The 22,059-nt window shown below is 40.5% G+C and overlaps 1 protein-coding gene across 1 annotated transcript in view; it reads right to left on the bottom strand.

Moving 5' to 3' along the window:
• Window positions 1-22,059, bottom strand: part of SNTG1 (syntrophin gamma 1) — a 416,897-nt gene that overhangs the window by 94,491 nt on the left and 300,347 nt on the right. Inside the window, exons 6-9 of the mRNA XM_002692659.6 lie at window positions 20,179-20,236; window positions 19,558-19,601; window positions 19,426-19,467; window positions 2,249-2,351 (exon numbers count right to left, since the gene is read on the bottom strand). Of these exons, the coding sequence (XP_002692705.3) occupies window positions 2,249-2,351; window positions 19,426-19,467; window positions 19,558-19,601; window positions 20,179-20,236 (247 nt within the window). The remainder of the gene's footprint in view (window positions 1-2,248; window positions 2,352-19,425; window positions 19,468-19,557; window positions 19,602-20,178; window positions 20,237-22,059) is intronic.

Raw genomic sequence — 22,059 nt, 5'->3', positions numbered from 1 at the left:
CTGCAATGATCAACTTCGGAGAAGGCAATGGCACCCCACTCCAGTACTCTTGCCTGGAAAATCCCATGGATGGAGGAGCCTGGTGGGCTACAGTCCATGGGGTCGCTAAGAGTCCGACACAACTGAGCTACTTCACTTTCACTTTTCACTTTCCTGCATTAGAGGAGGAAATGGCAACCCACTCCAGTGTTCTTGCCTGGAGAATCCCAGGGACAGGGGAGCCTGGTGGGCTGCCATCTTTGGGGTCGCACAGAGTCGGACACGACTGAAGCGACTTAGCAGCAGCAGCAGCAATGATCAACACTGTGGTTTTGTTGAAAGAATACAGTATGCATAAATTAATGGAAATAAGATGGTGATTCCTTCATTCTTGATTCCTACTTCAGAACCAAAATGTTATTACTATAAGAGAGATTATAAACTTAAACATAGAAATCAATGTTATAGGCACTCCCCTGGTGATCCAGTGGCTAAGACTCCATGCTCCCAATGTATAGGGCCCAGGTTGGATCCTGCATGGAGGAAACTAGGTCCCAGATGCCTCAACAAAGATCAAAGATCCTGTGTGCAGGAACAGCCAAATAAATAAATAAATCTATTTTCAAAAAATCAAGCTGAAAAGCTGCTTGCAAAAATGTAGGGAAAGATCCTTGCTACCAAGGGGTAGGCAAATATTTTTTAGAGAAGATACAGAAAACTAAAAGCATATACAACAAAAACAACAACAAAATGATAAATTAGATCTTATAAAAATAAAATCAAACTCTCACAAAGAGTTGTACAAACTGAGACACCTTGGGTAAAAAATACAGTCATGCACAAAATGAGTGAAATGTTTGTAACACACATAACTAACAAAAGGCTTATAAGCAGTCTTGTATTCTCCTGCAATGTGATAATATAAAGGCATACCAATAGAAATAGGGGGGAAAGACACATCACAAAATAAGAGATGCAAATAGCACACGACAAGGAGCAAATCATCATCAGTCTTCAGAGAAATGCAAATTGAAATTTCAATCTTATACCACCAGACACTCAAGAGAACAGCTGAAGAAATTGTGACCATCACATATTGCATTAATACAGAGCAACCAAAACTCTCACCCACACTGGAGTGGACACTGAGAGATCTGTAAATATATGCCCATCTTAGAAATAGATTTGGCAGTTTGTCAGCAAGTTAATTGCACATCTGTCTTGTCACTCAGCAATTCCACTCCTAGGTACTTACAGTACCAGTTATAGTAGTGACATAAAATACTAAGACTCTCCATCATTGTACAGGATTGTTTATAGCAGTTTTCTTTACAATAGCAAAACACTGGAAACTGTTTGCCTATAAGCAGGAAAATGTATTACCCAACTTTACTACAGTCACAAGTGGAACACTACGCAACAATGTAAAAAAAAGTTCTGAAAATACGTAACATGAGATGGTTCATTATGAAAGAAGCCAGATGTAAAAAAATAAAAACAGCTTGATTACATTACATAAAATTCTAGAAGAAGCAAAAATAATACTTGATGGCAAGAAATCAAGTCAGTGGTTTTTTGTGGGAATGTTATTTATAGGAAGATGCACAGCAGAACCATTTTATGAGCTATATGCATGTGGACTAAGCAAACATGCGTTTGTCAAAACTGATCCAATTGAGAATTGAGGATCTTTGCATTTCATTTCATGTAAACTTCATTAAAAATATACTCTTATTTGATTTTAGCAAAACCTGTAAGATGTATGCATTTCATTTCATAATGTTCAAATAGATATGGAAATTTTTAAGTAGCTCTTATGAAAATTATTGCATTTTCACATAGACCAGGGCTTCCTTCAATCTCCATATTTTCATCAGGACAGATTAAGTGTAAATGTTTATTTAGTAAATTCAGTAGTTGAATAAGAGTATATTGCTTTCTACTTAGAGAATATATATTCATCAAACATTATGAATGAAATTCAATAGAGATACAAAATGTATATATTTAATATGACACATTTTAAAATAAATAATGTTTCCCCAATTATAGTTGGAAAATAGCTAAATGTGAATACATTTTGAAACAAAACCAACAGCTGTTCCCTTTGGAGAAAGGTTAATTGAACGCTTTGTGACATCAAGACAAAATGTTTGTATTCAGGTAGAAATCCCAACTTTGAAAAGAAGCTACTAATTACTGTCAGGAAATAATGGTTCAGAAAGCAAGCATGACTTGAGCATTTTACCTATCCTTCACAAATGCTTACATGCACAGTCTTCGTTCAGTGACAGTTTGAGGAAAGCGGGTGCTCGTTTCAAAAATGAGACTGTCAGGGTGACCTCTTCTCCAGCATTCCGAAGAACTTGAACCTAATAGAAAACATAATAAAAATGATACCACTATCAGTGTGTCGGCAAACATTTCTGTGATTGCTGCAGCTTAAAGTACTGGGTGGTCTTTTCCAGCTCTCACATCTTGTGATGTGGCTGCAAACATTCAGTGGGAGGTGCACAGGATGAATGAGCTAAGCTGCAGGCACTCAGCCTTCACAGCCTCCCTCCCCCACCATTCTGTGTCCCTGTTCACACAGGATGTGATGGCCCTTCATTTACATTCATCAAGACTCTCGAGTTTATGGTCTATCTTAGGTCTACAGAAAGATCTATATTTATGAATTTACTGAATATTCATTGAACATCCATGATGCACTATTTGGAGATCTATGAGAAAATTACCCTGCAGATGTTGACCAGAGTGCTAATTCTAATTAAATTGTTCCAGTGCACTCACACACGTTCGCAAAGAATAAATAGGTATTGCTTTTCCATTATATCATTGCATATTTTCTTCTCTTTCTCTGAAAATATAGAACAACTCTCCACACTTTCCAAATTATAGAATTACTATGTCTATTTCTACCAGTTAAATTATAGTCATTTATCAAAATATTATAACAAGCCAAATGTTAGCAATATTAAAAGAAGTTCATAAAGCTGAGGATTATTTATAGCAAACATATCTAGAAAAGATATGTATATCTATAATTTTAAAAACTCACATAGACTAAGAAGAGAATTAAGAGTAAATAGTGAAGAAGCAGTTAATAACCACGGGGACATAATTTGTTATTAAACTTATAGAAAAATGATCATCATAAAATCATTAAAGAACTGACTATGAAAATGGTTTAGAATGACTTCTGGTCTCTGTGTGCTATATGCATGTTAAGTCGCTTCAGTTGTGTCCAACTCTTTGAGACCCCATAGACTGTAGCCCACCAGGCTCCTCTGTCCATGGGATTTCCCTGGCAAGAATACTGGAGTAGGTTGCCATTTCCTCCTCCAGGGGATCTCCCAACCCAGAGATCCAGACTGCATCTCCTGCATTGCAGGGGGATTGTTTACCGCTCAGCCAACTGGGGAAGCCCCCCAAATCAAATGAAATTATAGAAATAAAAAGCAAAATAGCATAAACAACTTTGCTGGATTGGCCCTAACCCTGACCTGAGGACAGAACAATAACATTAAGCCAGTCTGAGCATTAAATAAGATACACACACACAGACACACATACACACACACACACACACACACACACACAAATAATACATAGCATCATGTTAAAAGTAGGAAATTTTTAAAATGAAGAAAATTATATAATCATTTTAATAGATACAAAGAAGACTTTGATTACAATCATTCGATTCATTTGATAAAAGCTCATAGAAAATTGAATGTACAAAGAAGTATCCTTCATATTATAAAGAGATACACAGAAAGTGTATAAGAAACATCACAGCTAATGGTGAATTACTGAGACATTTCTCTTTGAGATCAGAAATGAGACAAAAATGGCCACCAATTTCATTTCTCCTTAATCTTTCTTCAGGTTTTACTGTAATAAGGCAAGAACAGAGCTAATAAAAATCATTAAAATTGAATAGAAGAAATGAAACACATTATTCAGAGGTAACATGATTTTTGAATATAGAAAATCCTTAAGAGCCTATAGACATCACTGTATGGTGAGTTATTAAGTGAGTTTAGTGTGGAATATCACAGATACAAAGTAATGTATAGTGATCAACTGGCTTTGATTTAATATCAACAAATAAATACAAGATTAGCTGAACTGGAGGAAGATGGTGTATCATGGACACCTCCGGACATAAAACTGTGAGGATATCAGTTCTCTTCTACTTTCCCATGGATTCACGATAATCCCATGCAAAGTTCCCATTCTTCTTCTTTTTTTTTTTTTTTTTAGTTTTTAGCTTAGTAAGAATTTATGAACTTGGCTTGTTTCACAGTGGCATGTAATAATTATATAATTATTATACAAGTGCACTGGAGTGTGTGAGGCAGTGGAAAGCAGCCACTAAATGCACACATTCTACAGCAAGTGTGCAATACATAATATCCAATGTTAAATAAAAAACAACACTGTGAGAATCTCAAGTATAATTAAGAGAACAAAGTAGAATAAGTTAAATATAGTTGACCCAGAAATAGCTAATGGGCAAGAGCTTTTCTTTTGAAGCTTTATATTGGTAAACTTGAGTCTTGAAATTTTGTTCAAATGCCATCGAGATAAATAAAAACTTGTCAAAAATTATAAAACCTTACCCTAGCAAAGGAACTTTGAGTTTGTTTTCAATAAAAGGTCAGTTATGGGTGTCTTTCTGGATAACCACAACTTCAAGTTCTCAACACATACTCATTTCTTAATTAATGCAGAAACACATGCTTGATTCAACTGCACGTATGCTAAAAAAATTAATGCAGAAATAGTCATCTTTTCAGAGAACAGGATTGAGATAATTGGCCTGATACTGTCATGTAGAAAATACAGGTTCCACATCATGAATAAGGAAGAATGTCATCTTCTTGCACAATCGGAAATCAGCGCCAATAAATCCAATCATCGTTTTCATATTCATTTACATTTCTTGATGCAAATCAAATGTCCATTTTAATCAGATGACATATTGGCACAGTTTTTCTCTCATACTGCCTTGGGTGAGTACATGAGCAAAAGCACAGAAGTTGGTAAAAGATGACAATCAGTAAAAATGGAAAAAGGAAAGGGAACTACTCCTATATGTATAGGCTGACTGTTAAACCAGGACAAGATAACTGTTCGGACTGTGACCTAAATGTCCATAAACTCCATCCGTCTGTTAGACAGGAAACTGCGTAGAATCCTGTTGTGTTCTCTGTCCTTCTGCCTTCCCGCGGGGGCCATTCTAAATTCACAGGAGATTCTGAGGAAATATTTAGCCGCCCACCACCGCTGTGGTGTATGAAGCCAAAAATGCTCATAGCTGGAGGTTATTTTACCATTTTGTTTTCTGAAGACTTTATTTTTGTAGGGCAGTCTCAGGTTCTTAGCCAACTGGAGGGGAAAGTGCAGAGATTTCACTTGGGCCCCCTGCCCTCTAGAAGTACAGCCTCCCCGTGGTCAACACACTCGAGCTGAGTGGGACATTTGATACAAGTTATGAACCTGCAGTGACATGTCAACACCACTCAGAGTGCACAGCTGATGGGAGGGTTTAGTCTTGGGGGTGAGCCTGCTGTGGGTTCCACATACCACACACACACAGACCAACCACACAGAGAGAGACACACACAGACCACACACACCACACACACACACCACACACACACACAGGACTTCCCTTTGACTTTGGCCTCACCCCGCTGATATGTCGTTAACTGCAGTAAATGATTTCCTTAGAGTCCTGACCTCTGGAGGAAAAGGAAATTGAGAATGACTTTGAGGAACGGTCTTAAACAAACTTCTTTTCAGACAAAACAGCTAAGCTGGCACTAGATATGATACCAAGCTTTACTAGCCATGTTGAGATGGTGACGACCTGTGGACACTGAGTAAACAGTGTTTCCTTGTATAACCGTTTTATTTATACTAACTGTAGGGGGAAATAATGTACTTATTATATGGGGCTCTCTTGAGTGGGACTAGGTCCTCGGCTTCCCACTTTCACATGTAAATTTGAGGGGAATCTGTGGAGCAGTGGGGGGGCACACGCCCCTCTCTGTGAGGACAGGTGTGCGTGTCCACACCTACAGGTGACGGGTGGGGTCAGAGTGCTGCCAGCGTTCAGGGTGGAGACAGGGCCTTCTCAGGAAAGAGACATCTGGTCAAGGACGGAGCCTATAGTTCCCACGAACCCTGGTGCCGGTGCGTGTGTGTGTAAGTCCTGTCCGACTCTGTACGACTCTGGCGGGACTGTAGCCCACCATATTGGACAGTAAGTCGTGTGTGACAGCCGGAACTGTCCCTCTGGAAAATGAGGTGCAGAACTGCATACAGAAAATCCTGTCACCCCTGGAAGTAGTGGGTGGATTAACATGAGAAGGCAAGTATCACATGGAATGTGGAAAATAAAAAAGAAGTCTGAAGTAACTTAGAAATACCATCTCTTACCATAAAGTGACACTGAACAGTGATGGAAAAGCTGAAGACAGATGGAGGAAGGGATGGGGGATTGGATTACTGTGGACATCACAGCTGGAGAAAGGTGCTGTGACGTTCCTGAGGGTGAATCTCACACATTCATTCATCTCATCACCTTTCCTGCCTTTTAATTTGTGGGAAACATTCCACATACACAAATAAGTACAACAGGATCCCTTATATAGACATTTCAAGTCTGAATGTTACATTCTCATAAAATTAAAAAAAAAAAATCACAGCAAAAATGCTTATATAGTTGTATGTTTTAAAGAGAACTACTAAATTTTTAGTACTTCTGAATTCCTAAAGTTTCACCCTAAAATAGTGTGCGAGTATGTAGTAAGTTTTCAATTTGGGTAAATATTACAAATAAGAATGGAGGTTGACTAAATAACAATGTCAGCTCTAATAACCAGGATATAGTAATAACTATTGATGAATTTCAATATGGAAAAAATCATTTACTTTAGTGAGGTGAGAATGTAGAACACCTGATCCACTTTTACTGTAATATTTGAAGCTATAACTAAAAATTCCATCACTTTAAAAGACCTCATTAAAATAAGATTCTATGTAATAAAAGTGGGTGAAATGCCACATTCTAGATGAGTTGAACTTAACAAGCAGAATACATTGGTAGCTAGTTCATACACTATAGTAACACTATTTCAGCATTTGTTTTAATTGCAGTATTTTTTCAAAGACACAAGTAATATTTTACTGTGCTTTCTAATGTTGTACGTCAACCGACTAGTTCATGTTCTATTAGGCAGTTTAACAAAAATTTTAAATTGGTAAAAAGTTTATTTTTAAGAAGTCATCTGGAACAGATGGGTTCAAAACTAAGCTTTATCCAATTTTTGAAGGAAGGGAGAGACTTTCCCTCATTTTTGTACAACTCTGTATGAGATTGTCTCAGGAGTGAATTGTCAGGATCTGAGAAGCAGCACGGACTTGGTGACTCCCACGTTGGAAGAGCAGCTGAAGCCCGGAGCTGCAAGTGTTTGTTTACACACATCATCACAACACGTTTGCACAGCAGCACAGGACTCGGAAGTAAACACTGTGGAGTTGCTGGTGCACTTTCTTCCCGTAGTCTTTCATCTCACTCTATCACATGCATCATTTCTTATGTCACTTTGAACTTTAGGTACACCCCCGCCCCCGCTCCCCAGAGCACGCGGAGAGCAGGATTAATGCTCTGGTACAGTCAGCAGCGCTGTGGGGCCACTGCTGGCTCTGCCAGCACCTTCCTGGAAACAGACATTCAAGAGGGAGAAATACAGCTGTCCTGCCATGAGAAAACAGTGATTTTTCTGGGCGTCTGGTCATTTCAAATACTTGAAAATAGATGTGAGTTTCAAATATAATGTGTTAAATGAGTGGGGAGAAAATAATCCTTATATGCTGCTAAATACATGAAGGAAAATAGAGTTTATTACTTCATGATTACTTCAGATTTCAGTCTTCAGAGGAATCTATCACACACAAAATGGTGGGGACATGGTGATTATAGCCCTGAAGATGGTTATGAACTTGTGCAAAACACAGGCACTTTATTTTGAAGCTGTGTATGTCTGTCCCTGTCTGACGTATCTGAAATTACTGAGAATGTGTAAGGGTGGCCCTTAGTAAGAGTATCAACTTACTGCCTTTTTATTTTGTCATCTGGAATCTCCCTCAAGTCTCCTGTTCTACTTTGAACTCTACTTCTTTTCAACAGAGTAAGTCCCAGAGGACAGTCCTGCCATCTGGTACCTGACAAAGTGACCAGTGATGGGATGACAAAACAGAAACCAAGACAGACTCTTCGGGAACCTCTCTGTCAGTCACTCAGCTTCAGGCTCAGACCTCACACTCACCCCTCCCTCTCCAACAGGCACCATCATCTCAACCCAAGGACAGTTCACAAAAGGGTGAACTGATCAAGACGATACATGAAACACAGCCGGTGCCCAGACATTAGCCTGTCTTGTCTTAAAGCCGCCTTGTCTCAGAGGCCATGGGGAATCCTATGTGTCTCATGTGACCCTGAAGCCAAGGTTGAACAACAGGAACTTTAAGCTCTATCTCTTTAAATAAATTCAGGTCAATGAATGCCAATTTCAGAAATTTATAAGCTGGTCACTTGAGATATAAAATTGAAATGGCTTATGTTCGGTTAGAAATTTTAGAAGAATGAGGGTTCAATAAGGGCACATAAGCTTGCAGAGAGTACTTTCCAATCAAACAGTATCAGAGAAAACCACTGACTGTAATTCTCACCAGCACGTCCCTTAAAATGCAGATGGTGAGGAACACTGGGCTCCCTGCCCCTGCCCCTCCTGGCTGACGTCCCCTCATACTCCCTCCACCGGCTTAGCTCTATTTGGAGTCCTGAGCAGGAGAAGGGTTCACCTTGTGAGTAATGAGAGGAGAAGGGCTGCTATTACTCCTGCATCTAGTCTGGCTCCGTTTCCATAGCAACCTGGGCAACCGTGTCCCCAGACAGAGCACCTGCCCAGCACAGCTCCCGGAGAGGAAGGAGATTGATGAGGTGAGGACAGTCAGACCACTGGACCCACAGGGCCATCGCCCACCAGCGTGGCTGGCAATTCCCGTCTGGGTTTCACAAACAGGAGACTCAATCAGCAAGTCTGTGCCGCGTGGCACATGGGGCTGGAACTCCAGTCCAGCCCTGTTTCTATTCACTGCTGGGAGGAACCCTGTTTTGTTTTGTTTTTTTTTTCATCACTGAGCAGAAACCACAGAATGGACAGAGCAGCAGCAGTGCCTGGCCAAGGACCCCAGTAAGAACCATCTCATATTCTCCTTGACGTTGCTTGAGCAAAGAAACTCTGAAGGAATTCTTAACGTTTCCCAGACTAACTATCCAGGTCTTTCTGAAGTAACTGGGAGATGTGTATGACCATCCCAGTTGTTGAGGAAACATGTCAGGGGGATGCTGAGATCTACCTCCTGACATCCAGAGTACTAAATGGAGAGCCTTTCATCTTTCATGTGTCGCCTCACAAGGTTCACCATAGGGAAAGAGAAAAATGTTTGAATTTCATCTGATCTGGTCAGATGTATTTGCTACCCAATAAACATAAAGTTCACATTATTTGAATAGATGGAACACAAGTAATTATAGGGAGAAAGAATAAAACTCTCCAAGTGAAGCAAGTGTTGTATATTGTCTATCACCAGCACCTGACAATGCCTGATATTGTACAGTGTATGTGATGCAGTGTACCTTGTACTACTGGGGCTCTGCTTTGTGGATCCTGGTATCTCAGACCATAAAATCTTCACAGGGACAAATATAATTTCCAGTACAATTGTTTTATCCCAGAGACGTGAGTGCACACTAGATACAGTTGTTGTTGTTCAGCTGCTAAGTCGTTTCTGACTCTTCCCAACCCCATGGACGGCAGCATACTAGGCTTCCCTGCCCTTCACTACCTCCCAGAATTCGCTCAAACTTATGTCCATGGAGTGGGTGATGCCATCCAACCGTCTCCTCCTCTGCCCAGCCTCTTTTCCTTTTGCCTTCAGTCTTTCCCTGGATACAATATTTGTTAATAAAAATAATGCTAATCATGGTTTTGTGTCTCTCACTCAGTATCTGAGCTACACCACTTTAAAAACAACTGTATTTTCCCTTATTTTCACAACCTGTAATTCTCTCAAAAAGACATTTTTATTGCTAATTACAGGCTGATTTTTGATATGAAAGCAAAAAATTTTGTAATCAATCTTAGATTCCACAAAATAATCTGTATCTGAGCATCAAATTATACTTTCTTTAAGAACATAAAACATCTTTGAACAGCCTTTCACCATCAAGTCAGTGTGAAAGAAACTTTTAGATGTGGTTCACAGCACAGCATAACTCTTATGTATTATCTGACAGCATGGTTATTATCTGCCTCATTTTTTTAAATTTAAAATCCACAAAAATAAAATGAAATTACATCATCTCTGAACAGAGATCATCTTTTTTATTTTCCAATTTTGATGTATTTACTTTCCTTTCATAGTTGCACTGGATAAAACTTCCAATACTATGTTGATTAGAACTGGTAAAAGTGGGCATCCTTTTCTTATTCTTGATCTTAGTGAAAAAGCTTTTTTTTTGCTGAGTATGATATTAACACTGGGTTTTTCATTTAAAGTGTTTATTATGTTGAGGTAGCTTACTTTTGTTCCCTGCTTGTTATTTTTATCAAGGAAGAGTGTTGAATTTTGTCAAATGCTTTTCTCTGCATCGATTGAGACAATCACTCCTTTTTATTACTGAAGAGTATTCCATTTATGGTTGCAGTACAGTCTGTTTATCCATTCATATGTTGAGGACATGTTGGTTGGCTCTAATTTTTGGTGATTAAAAATAAAAGCTTCACTAAAACCTCCTATACATATTTTTCTATGAACATATGTTTTCGTTTTTCTTGGCTAAATACTTGTGAATATGCATGCTCCATTGTATAACATAATATTTCACTTTGCAACAAACTGTCAAACGGTGTTTCACGGTGGCTTGATCATTTTGCATTTCCACCTGCAATGAGTGAAAATTCTGGGGCTCCACACCCACTCCATTATTTTGTACTGCTGATTTTTGGATCGTGTTATTCTACGGGATTTATGGTCTATCTTCCTGTTTTCGACTCAGTTTTGTTTGTGGCACATAATTGTTGGAAGGCACTGGCTCACAAATTGAAGTGACAGGTAGATAAACATCCCTTGAGGAATGCTGATATGATGCTGGGCAGCCCCAAATGCATTTATGCAACAATCTTCAAAAAGTCATTAGTACATCAAACCCAACCAACAATGTATAAAAGGAGTTGTACATCAAAACAAAGTAGGTTTATTCCAGGTAAGCAAGGATGATTCAGCATTGTAAATTCAAACAATGTTATCTCCACATCAAATATTTAAAGAACAAAACAAGTATATTCATATCAACTGATGTAGGACAAGCATTTGAAAAGCCTCAACATATGTCCTTGATTAAAACTCTCTGCAAACTAGAAATATAGGGGGACTCCTTCAACTTGATAAAGAACATCTACAAAACACACACAGCTCATATCACAATGATGGGAAATTCCCTTCCCACTGAGACCAGGAACAAGAAAACGACATATAAGGACACATTTTCTCATATTCATATGAGCATTCAAATCATGCTGCAAGCTTCCAGACTTGTTTCTAATATGATGGAAACAAAACATAAGTTAAGGTTACATAGATTTAAAGAAGGAAATAAAGCAATCTTTATGGCTATCAAATAATTGATGTGTTGGACTTTATTGAAATTAAAAAACTTTTGTTCTGTAAAATATACTTTTAAGAAAATTAAAAAGCAATTTTCTCCCCCACAGACAGGGAGAAAATATCTTTAAACCATTTATTTATGTTGTATCCAATACACACAAAGAGTTACTTCTTATGTATATATACATATATGTATATATATAAAACTTTGTTCAGTTCAACAATAAGAAAACAAACAACTGGATGTAAACATGGGCAAAATATGTGAATGGACATCATCAAAGACAATATAAAGAGGGCAAATAAACATATGAACACATGTCCTCCATCATCTGTCATTAAGGAATCATACAGACCCAGAGGGAGGGTATGGGGAGGGAGGAGGGAGGAGGGTTCAGGATGGGGAACACAGATATACCTGCGGCGGATCCATTTTGATATTTGGCAAAACTAATACAATATTGTAAAGTTTAAAAAAAAAAAGGAATCATACATTAGCAGAATGAGATAGCCCTGCCCACGTGGTTCAGATCCACAAACCTCGAGACACCAGTTGTGGCTGAGGATTCAGAGCACGGGACACTCCTTTACTGCTGATGGAGGGACTGCAGAATAGCACTGCCATTTCAGAAGACAGTTTTGGCAGCTTCTTGTAAAGTAAGTAAAATCTTACCATACAACCAGCAATATACCTGCTAAGTTATTTTCAAAGTATTTAAAACTTAGGTCCACACAAAAACCTGCATGCAAATATTTATAACAGCTGTATTCATAATCACTGTGAACTGTAAGTAAGCACAACATCCTCCAATGAATAAATAGATTTAAAGAAAAACTGTAGTGAAATTGCTTAATATTGCCTTGTCCAGACCCTGAAATATTATTTGGTGCTCAAAAATAAATAAATCATTGAGAGCTAAACTACATGGATCATTCTTCAATGGCATTGCTAAGTGAAAGAAGCCAGTCTGAAAAGGCTACATTCTCTATGATTTCAACTGTATGACATTCTGGTGAAGGCAAAACTCTGCAGACAGTGAGATGGTTATTTCCAGAGGATCGCTGGTGTGGGGGAGAGGGGATGGTTGAGGAGGATATTTTAGGGATGTGGAACTCTTCTGCATGGTGTCATGATGGTGGAGATGCAATGCTGTGTGTGCACTTATCAAAACTTGTAGAGTGTGCAGCAAAAGGTGAGTGAGCCTTGGTGTGTGCAGACCTTTAAAGGAGTCACTTGGGAGGTTGAGAGATGTTAGGATGAAGAACAGAAGGCAACAAGATTGTGTTATTAGTGTCTGTAGCCACTTTCCTGTAGGGCATGGGGGAGTGGAACTGACGTAAAACTAATGAAATCTAGAATACGAAAGGCAAAAAGGAAATGTACATCAATCCTCTACTGTCCTCGTGGAGTTTGCTCACTGGTAAGTGGGTTAACCATCCTGATCCTGCTGTACATATGTACTGGGTTAGAACAATTAAATCGATAGACGGCAGATGGTGTGGCCATCTGTTGAGGGGGGTTCAGTTCAGTTCAGTCGCTCAGTCATGTCCGACTCTTTGCAACCCCATGAATTGCAGCAAGCCAGGCCTCCCTGTCCATCACCAACTCCCGGAGTTCACTCAGACTCACATCCATCGAGTTGGTGATGCCATCCAGCCATCTCATCCTCTGTTGTCCCCTTCTCTTCCTGCCCCCAATCCCTCCCAGCATCAGAGTCTTTTCCAATGAGTCAACTCTTTGCATGAGGTAGCCAAAGGACTGGAGTTTCAGCTTTAGCATCATTCCTTCCAAAGAAATCCCAGGGCTGATCTCCTTTAGAATGAACTGGTTGTATCTCCTTGTAGTCCAAGGGACTCTCAAGAGTCTTTTCCAACACCAGAGTTCAAAAGCATCAATTCTTTAGCACTCAGCTTTCTTCACAGTCCAACTTTCACATCCATACATGACTACTGGAAAAAACCATAGCCTTCACTAGACGAACCTTTGATGGCAAAGTAATGTCTCTGCTTTTCAATATGCTATCTAGGTTGGTCATAACTTTTCTTCCAAGGAGTAAGCATCTTTTAATTTCATGGCTGCAATCACCATCTGCAGTGATTTTGGAGCTCAAAAAAATAAAGTCTGACACTGTTTCCACTGTTTCCCCATCTATTTCCCATGAAGTGATGGGACCAGATGCCATGATCTTCGTTTTCTGAATGTTGAGCTTTATGCCAACTTTTTCACTCTCCTCTTTCACTTTCATCAGTGAGGGGGGTTACAGATAAGCAAAGGGAGGGGGCTAGTTCTAGTCGTTCATCTACGTGATGATGGCTTTCCTTGGAGGCAGCCATGTAGCCTCATGTTTAGCCTAATGTGGATATGGACATGGACATGGACATGTGTGAGTAGGTATGTGAGCACTTCGGTACACACACACATTCACACACAAACACACACACACATTCACACACACCTCCTGTCCTGTGAGCCGAGGGGCCTCAGAGGCACAGCTGCTCCAGAGCAATGAGCACCCAGCTCCAAGAACGCAGTTTCTCAGATGTTCTCCAACAAGGGAAAGCAGGGCCTCTGGGAGAAATGGCTGATTCCTGGCTTAGCAGGAAATGTGCAAGATGCGCCTAAAACAACTTTTAGTGTAAAAACTGAGAAAATGCTAAAAAAAAAAAAACCCAAAGCCCAAGGACTATTGCAAAGCAACACTAAAACCACTTGAAAAGAGCTTATAGCCCAGAGTACAAGGTCCACAACCCTTACTGATCTATCAGAATGATGGAATAAAATTTAAACATTGAGGATAAACAGATAGATTTCCTGTGCAGCAGAATTCCAGGGAACGTAGGCAGACAGCCCACCCCGTGAGAGAGAAGCATGTTACCACTGAGTGTGGGGTCTGCACTGCGACCCCCTTCCTCAGAGCAGAGCATGCGCGAAGCACGCAGGGCCTCAGGCAGAGAGACCTGACACTCAGCCTCTGCCCAGCGCTGGCCACTCGGTCAGGAAGGTGCATACACATGGTGAAATGGGATGAGGATGGGCTGTGCCTCTGTGGCCTTCCTCCTGCAACACAAACACCCAGTCTAGTTGCAAGAAAAACATGAGAAAACTCCCAGTTGAGACATATTGCACAAAACAGCTGACCCCTACTCCTCAAACCTTGAGTGTTATCGAAAAAAGGAGTCCTGGAAACCATGACGGCTCGGAGGAGCCATGGGACACTTGACAACTCCCTGTGATGTGTGATCTGGCTGGGATCCTGGGACAGGAAAAGAAACATTGGGCAAAAACCAAGGAAATGAAATAAAGTACAGACCCCTGTTAATAGCCAGATAGGGACTGGCTGAGAGTCTGTAGCCAGGAGGAAAATTAATTAACTTATCTCCTGTGCTGTCTCTATTCATAACCTAATTAGGGAACAGACTTGTGAGGAGGAACTCCTAAAGGTGTTAATGAAAACCTAAGGATGTAAATAAGGCAAGTTCTGGATATTTTTTTGCTTTTCCAAAATCACAGAGTTCTGAATATTTTATTGCTTTTCTAAATTCACAGATTCAATAAACAATATTTCCCACATTGTTGCCTTTGCACTTAACATTTTCCAAACCAGTGGGAAATATTAAAAGTTAAATTACTTCATGTGTGGCTTTAGTTGGTAGTAGTTGATCCAAAGAAAAAAAGGCCAGTATGGTCAGAGTCCTCGAGGAAAATATTAATCGGTTGGACCTTAAAACCTATTTTCAAACTGAGAACATGGGAATTGTCAGCAGTTAGGTAAAACATGGTGTGTAACTCAGTGACAAGTTAACCTTTTTGCCAAGGTCTAAATTGATCTGTAGTCCCAAGTCACATCCTGAATGTGTTTCTTGGTAACTCACAAAACCTCTAGTATATAAACTAATGCCTCATTTTCAGATGATGTGATACAAACCCTTGCAATGTCATTTTCTGATTGAGCTAAAAAGGTAAATGTTATTTTTATTCCAATGAAAATTTTGAATTAAGCACATATTATAACAATCAAAATTATATTAAGCAATATTTTATGTTTCTCTTATCAAAATTTGATATCATTGCTTGAATGAATCCTTTAATTTACATAATTTGAGCTCCTCCTTCTGCTGTTGTAAAAATTACACACTCTGGTAGAGTTTGGTTCAAATTCACAAATTCAGAATTAGAGTGACAGTTATTTTCACTTCTAATTATCTAATGCTCTTTATGAGTAAGATCATAACAACAAAGAGTGGATGAAACTCTTTTTCAGGACACATATGTCTCAAAGTTGGTGCCTGTGCTAATCCTTTTTGATATGGAAACTGGGAGCTTTTCTTTCTTGGTTTCTTGTATCAAGAGGGCTCCCAGGGTGGGGTGGGTACAGCCTAGAGTTGAGATCACTCACTCCAACTGGCAACATGAGAAACAGATGCAGAAGCCATGATGATCTATTTCTAGGCATTTGGGTAAAGAATTCCATTAACACAATCCCCTGAGCACCCAGGGGTAAGGAGGAGGGATTCCCCATATACACAGTCCAGCCTACAGCTCATCGTAGAAGCCATGGCTTCCTGTAGAAGGCATCTAAGAACAATGCTGCTTCTAACAGCAGTGACCTCTGCAGGTGAACAAGAGAGAGTCAGGTGCGCAAACAACCTGTGGTCATACCTTCTCAGTTTCTTTCTAAATCAGGGACTCTGAGGCACTGACTACCCATATCTCTAAAACTATCCATACCTCTCAGGTTGTGGTGCCTTTCTCTGCCCATGTAAGTCTGGTCTTAAACATTTAATTAAAATCAGCCCCACTGAGGTGCTTACTTAGATAATTGACAGTGAAGATAAAAACTTGCTAATCACTGTTGCAAAGTGAAAGACTGGAACCAGCTAAGAAAATCAGCATCTACATTTCAAAGCTGATAAGTTTAAACTTCTCAGAAGAATAAAAGCTTATTATAAAGGGCCACATACAATTTGCAATACAATCTCAAGTCCCTTTTCTTTGAAACAGAATGAACACCATTCAAGCATGTTCCAATCTTTTAGACTGCAGCCATGAAATTAAAAGACACTTGCTCCTTGGAAGAAAAGCTGTGACAAACCTAGTAGCATAGTAAAAAGCAGAGACATCAATTTTCTGACAAAGGATTGCATTGTCAAGTCTATGGTTTTTCCAGTAGTCATGCACAGGTGTGAGAGCTGGACCATAAAGAAGGCTGAGCGCCGAAGAATTGATGCTTTCGAATCATGGTGCTGGAGAAGACTCTTGAGAGTCCCTTGGACAGCAAGGAGGTCAAACCAGTCAATCCAAAAGGAAATAAACCCTGAATATTCATTAGAAGGACTGATGCTGAAGCTGAATCTCTAATACTTTGGCCAGCTGATAAGAAAACTGACTCATTGGAAAAGACCCTGATGCTGGGAAAGATTGAGGGCAGAAGGAGAAAATGGCAACAGAGAATGAGATGATTGGATGGCATCACTGACTCAATAGACACGAGTGTGAGCAAACTCCAGGAGATGGTGAAGGACAGGTAAGCCTGGCGTGCTACAGTCCATGGAGTCACAGAGTCAGACACAAATACTGAGCAACTGAACAACAACCACAAATCTTTCAGGCCATGCTGATCTATTCAATCAAAGCCCCACACAGTTCTTGTAAGCTCACTGCGGCCTCTGAAGAACACATCACAAACTGGACTCCATTGATAGCATGCGTTTTTGGAAGAGAATGCACCTGTTCTTGCTCCCTGGACAATGAGTTTAACATCTCTCTGTACTTCTGAAAAAAAGACTAAAGTTAAAATATCTCTGCTTACAGGGCTTTGTTTGGAATTTACATACATTTAGAACACAGTGGTTTGTGCTGTGCCGATTATCATTTTCGGAGAAGGCAATGGCAACCCACTCTAGTACTCTTGCCTGGCAAATCCCATGGACGGAGGAGCCTGGTGGGCTGCAGTCCATGGGGTCACTAGGAGTCGGACACGACTGAGTGACTTCACTTTCACTTTTCACTTTCATGCACTGGAGAAGGAAATGGCAGCCCACTCCAGTGTTCTTGCCTGGAGAATCCCAGGGACGGGGGAGCCTGGTGGGCTGCCATCTATGGGGTCGCACAGAGTCGGACACGACTGAAGTGACTTAGATCATTTGTCTAAAAGTTTGTTCTCAAATGTTGCTTTTCCCTGTACCTATGTGATGTGGCATAAGATCTGAAGTATATACATTTTCTGCGAGGCTCACCAGGGATGCCAAAGGGGACCAAGTAGGATTTTTGAAATAGCAGAGGAGTGATGTAAAGGGACACTCCTTGCCCGTCCCACGAAGAACCCTCCAGAACTCTGCTCGTGGAGCTGGAGCTTTTCAGACACTTGAAGCTGCCTCTTTGAGGTCTGAAATATGTAAATATGTCAGAAGAGTCTTCTCCAAGTAGCTGTTAGCAGAGGCGCCACATCCTCACAAACCAAATGAACTGAAGCTGTGAGAAGCTGAAAGCTCAGGGTATTTTCATTTTGTTTGACCCCTGAGTACAAACCTTTAAACATAATTTCTCCTCTCTCCTTTCCCATGTGAGCTGATATGGAAATTCAGTGAAGGTTCTATGAGTGTTATTGAATCAACCGTGAAAAACATTTCCCAAGTGCCCGACACTGGCTGTTCTTTCCGGCATCATATTTTTATGTCCTCCCTGAGCCCCACGGAAGCTCCTCCACCTCCCAGCTTCTCCCAAAGTGTCGATTAGAGGTTGCTGACAAGACACCACTGGGCTGGCTGCTGAAAGACAAATTCCTGGGTCACCTAAACTGAGTGAATTAGGACATCTGGGGCCCGGAATTCAGGTCTGCACATTTACCAACATCCAAGAAAATTCACAATAAACACGGCTGACCTTTTTGTGTAGCTGCTGAGTGCTAAACCAGAGCCTTGAGATCAACTGTCTCTAAATGTTGTCTGTCTCTGTCACACACACGCACGCGCGCCTGTGCACATGCACACATGTGTCTCTTAAGTCTCCTGCCAGTTTGAACCCTGGGTGGGGAAGATGCCCTGGAGAAGAAAATGGCAATAGACTCAAGTATTCTTGTGTGGAGAATCCCAAGGACAAAGAAACCTGACGGGCTACAGTCCATAACGTCACAAAGACTCAGAAAGGACCGAGCAACTGAGAATGTATAAGCTTTCAAAGATTTGCAAAGATTTAGAGGTATATTTCACCTAGAGATATGCTTAGTGGACATGCTCTGGTAGTGGTTTAGTCACTAAGTCATGTCCGACTGTTGCGACACTGTGGACTGTAGCCCATCAGGCTCCTCTGTCCATGGGATTCTCTACACAAGAATACTGGAGTGGGTTGCGATTTCCTTCTCCAGGGGATCTTCCTGATTCAGGAATTGAACCCAGGTCTCCTGCATTGCAGGCAGATTCTTTACTGACTGAGCTACAAGGGAAAGCTGTGGGGATTAATTGGGAAACATAGCAAATAGCCCTCCTTTAGTATTTCTTGAATTACATTTTGTTCCAGGTGATAGTCACTGATCTGTTTCTAATATGAAAAATAAAACAAGTAAGAGATTATTTGAAAATCTGATATCACACAGGACTAGTTTCATATGTTCCTAATGAAAAAAGGAAGTTTTTATCAATGCCATAAATCATTTGCACATGGGGAAAATAACAATATTAGAAAAAGTAAAGAAGACTCACCACTTCTTCATGTCTGCATTTTCTTACATTAATCCCATTTATCTGCAAAGGAAAGAGAGAGAGAATTTGAAGAGCATACTGTGAACTGACTGTATCTTGGTGACACATGGAAAATAATGGTAAAATGTATACCTGGAGAATTGCGTCCCCAATAAAGAGCAGTCCTGACAGTTCAGCTGTGAATGGAGAAGGAGAATTGACTATGCCTCGTCTACTTTCTTCACACAGAAGTAAGAGTTCTTAATTCAATAAAGCCAAAACTGATTGAGGGCAAAGGCAAAGATGGAGGAGGATTAAAGGAAAAAGTAATTAAAGCAAAAAGTAAGATGGTCTATAAGGGTAGCATCTTAAAAGATCCACAAGCAATGGAAATGCAAAAAATGATCATACGATTCAGCTCAAGTTCTGAAACCCATGCTGAGATACTTCCATTTAACCCCATCATTTCAGATCTTACAGTCTGGAGGGAGGACTAATGTTCTCATGTTCCCTTAAGTTTAAGGTGCCTATGAAAATGTCTAGATCTGGACAGTCAATCCACTGACAACAGAATCAGCTCCATGCTTCTTTTAAAGACCAGCCTGCCCCACCGCAGGGGGCTGGGTGTGGATAAGGGTCTGAACCAGCCACGTGTGGCCTGGTCCTGGGAACTGGACTGAGAGATTTCGTACAATCTCCTGGTTCTGAGCTACAGTCTTGCTCCTCAGTGACTCACTCAGGAAGCAGCCACAGGACACCCTCTGAACACTTTACCTCTCTGCTCCTTCGAGATTTTTGAAACCACAACTGGAATGTTATGTTCCGCTCCCCCCTGGAAAGAAAAAAATCACACGTTTCACTTTTTCATCTCAAAAGAATAAAATCTCAGCTTTTAGTTCAGAAACTATACAGGCCAAGGAAAGCAGGTGAACAGACACTAAGTAGAATTTAAATAAACTCGTGGAATCTATCAAGGAGACTGTGCTCCCAAGAAGCCTATCTGTTTAGAATTTCACTGTGACATCCAAGAATTAATAATAGTTGACTTTGAAAATGTTAATTTTTTAAGATTAATATGGTGATGCCTGAAGAAGACATTTCCTCCAATGACCAGCCATGCTATCCATCGTAGAAACTCTTATTTCGGGTTCCAAAGAGCAGATAATTATGCATTTCCATTATCTAGCTAAGTTGCTTTATGCTGGGAACCAAGCAATGGCCCCTTGGAATGCTAAGTAGCTAGACAGACCTCTACCTGCACAAACTGGACAAAAAGCAGAGTGTGCATATGCTTAACGGAGGGGGTAGGTCATCAGCATTATATGGAAGCGTATACCGAAGAACACAGTAAGCCACCAAGAATTATGCAGTAGTGCTTTGGCTAATGGACCAAATGAGAGGAAAAAATACCGAAAAATAAGTAACTGAACTTATGTGGAAGAAAATAAATTCCTGAAGTAACTGTATAAATTACTGTTTTATGTAACAGAGTTGAGAAGGTTGAAAGCAATAGTTAAAAAAATCAAGTAAGTTCATTAAACAGTAAGATTTCACATAGAAGGTAAGGATGGCACTTTTAATGTGGGTAGTTCAAAAGAAGATCTAAATTCCACTGGGGCTTCTGCAGCTTCAGAATAAGTAAATCCCTAAGCCTTTCTCCCTTCAAGGGCAAAAATTATTTTAGAATAGACAATTTTTTCCCATGAATGTCCATTTTTAGCACTGAGTTTCAATAAACTTAAAAATAAGATAGACAATGTACACATGCTCAGTTGTGTCAGATTCTTGCAGCCTCAGGGACTGTAGCGCCAGGCTTCTCTGTCCATGGGATGGATTTCCCCGGCAAGAACACCAGTGTGGGTTGCCGTTTCCTCTTCAGGGGACCCTCCTGACCCAGGTATCGAACCTGCATCTCCTGCATTGGCAGGCAGATCCTTTACCACTGAGCCACCTGGAAAGCCCAAGAGAGGCGATAGTCGAGAAAATTTTTCTCTGTGGCTCTGAAATTTTTCTTGACAATTAGTCCTTTCTACTTCTGGGGTATTAGGAAGCGATGTGATAAACAAATATTGAAAGCTGCCTTACCCAGGGTGAAATTCAAACCCACCCATCAGTGCCCTTTTTCACCACATCTCACCAAGCAGACACTCACCCCCCACCCACACGAGTTCTGGGCAGAGTCTCTGGTGTGAGCTTCCTCGGCTCTGGGTCCTGCTTTTGCCTCCTGGTCTGTGTCATGGCGCCCTGATCCTGTCCAGAGCAATCTTCACATGATCAGAGCCCAGGACTGTGACAGAGGGCACAGTGCATACATGTGCTTCCAGAGCACAGGAAACCCCACAGGATCAGGACCCAAGGACCTTCAAGCGTAGGTTTAGGGCTCTGGGTTCCCCATGCCTGCGTTCTGTTCTATCTTCTCCCATTATATTCATCAGCTTCTACTCTTCTACTGTCTTCTTCATTTCCTGCATTCATCATGTATTTTCTTTCTCCTTCCCTTGTCCCCAACCACAGAGTAAGTTCTGCAACAGCAATGGACTTATTTATGTATTTGTCTTGGCTCTTTGGTTTGGCTATTTGTTTCCTGCTTGTGTGCACATGCTAAGCTGCTTCAGTCGTGTCCCACTCTTTGCAACCCCATGGATTGTAGCCCAC

The sequence above is a fragment of the Bos taurus genome, chromosome 14, assembly GCF_002263795.3.
Source record: "Bos taurus isolate L1 Dominette 01449 registration number 42190680 breed Hereford chromosome 14, ARS-UCD2.0, whole genome shotgun sequence".
Taxonomy (NCBI): domain Eukaryota; kingdom Metazoa; phylum Chordata; class Mammalia; order Artiodactyla; family Bovidae; genus Bos; species Bos taurus.
Note: the sequence above shows the minus strand (reverse complement) of the source record. Positions and strands in the feature narration are given on the sequence as shown.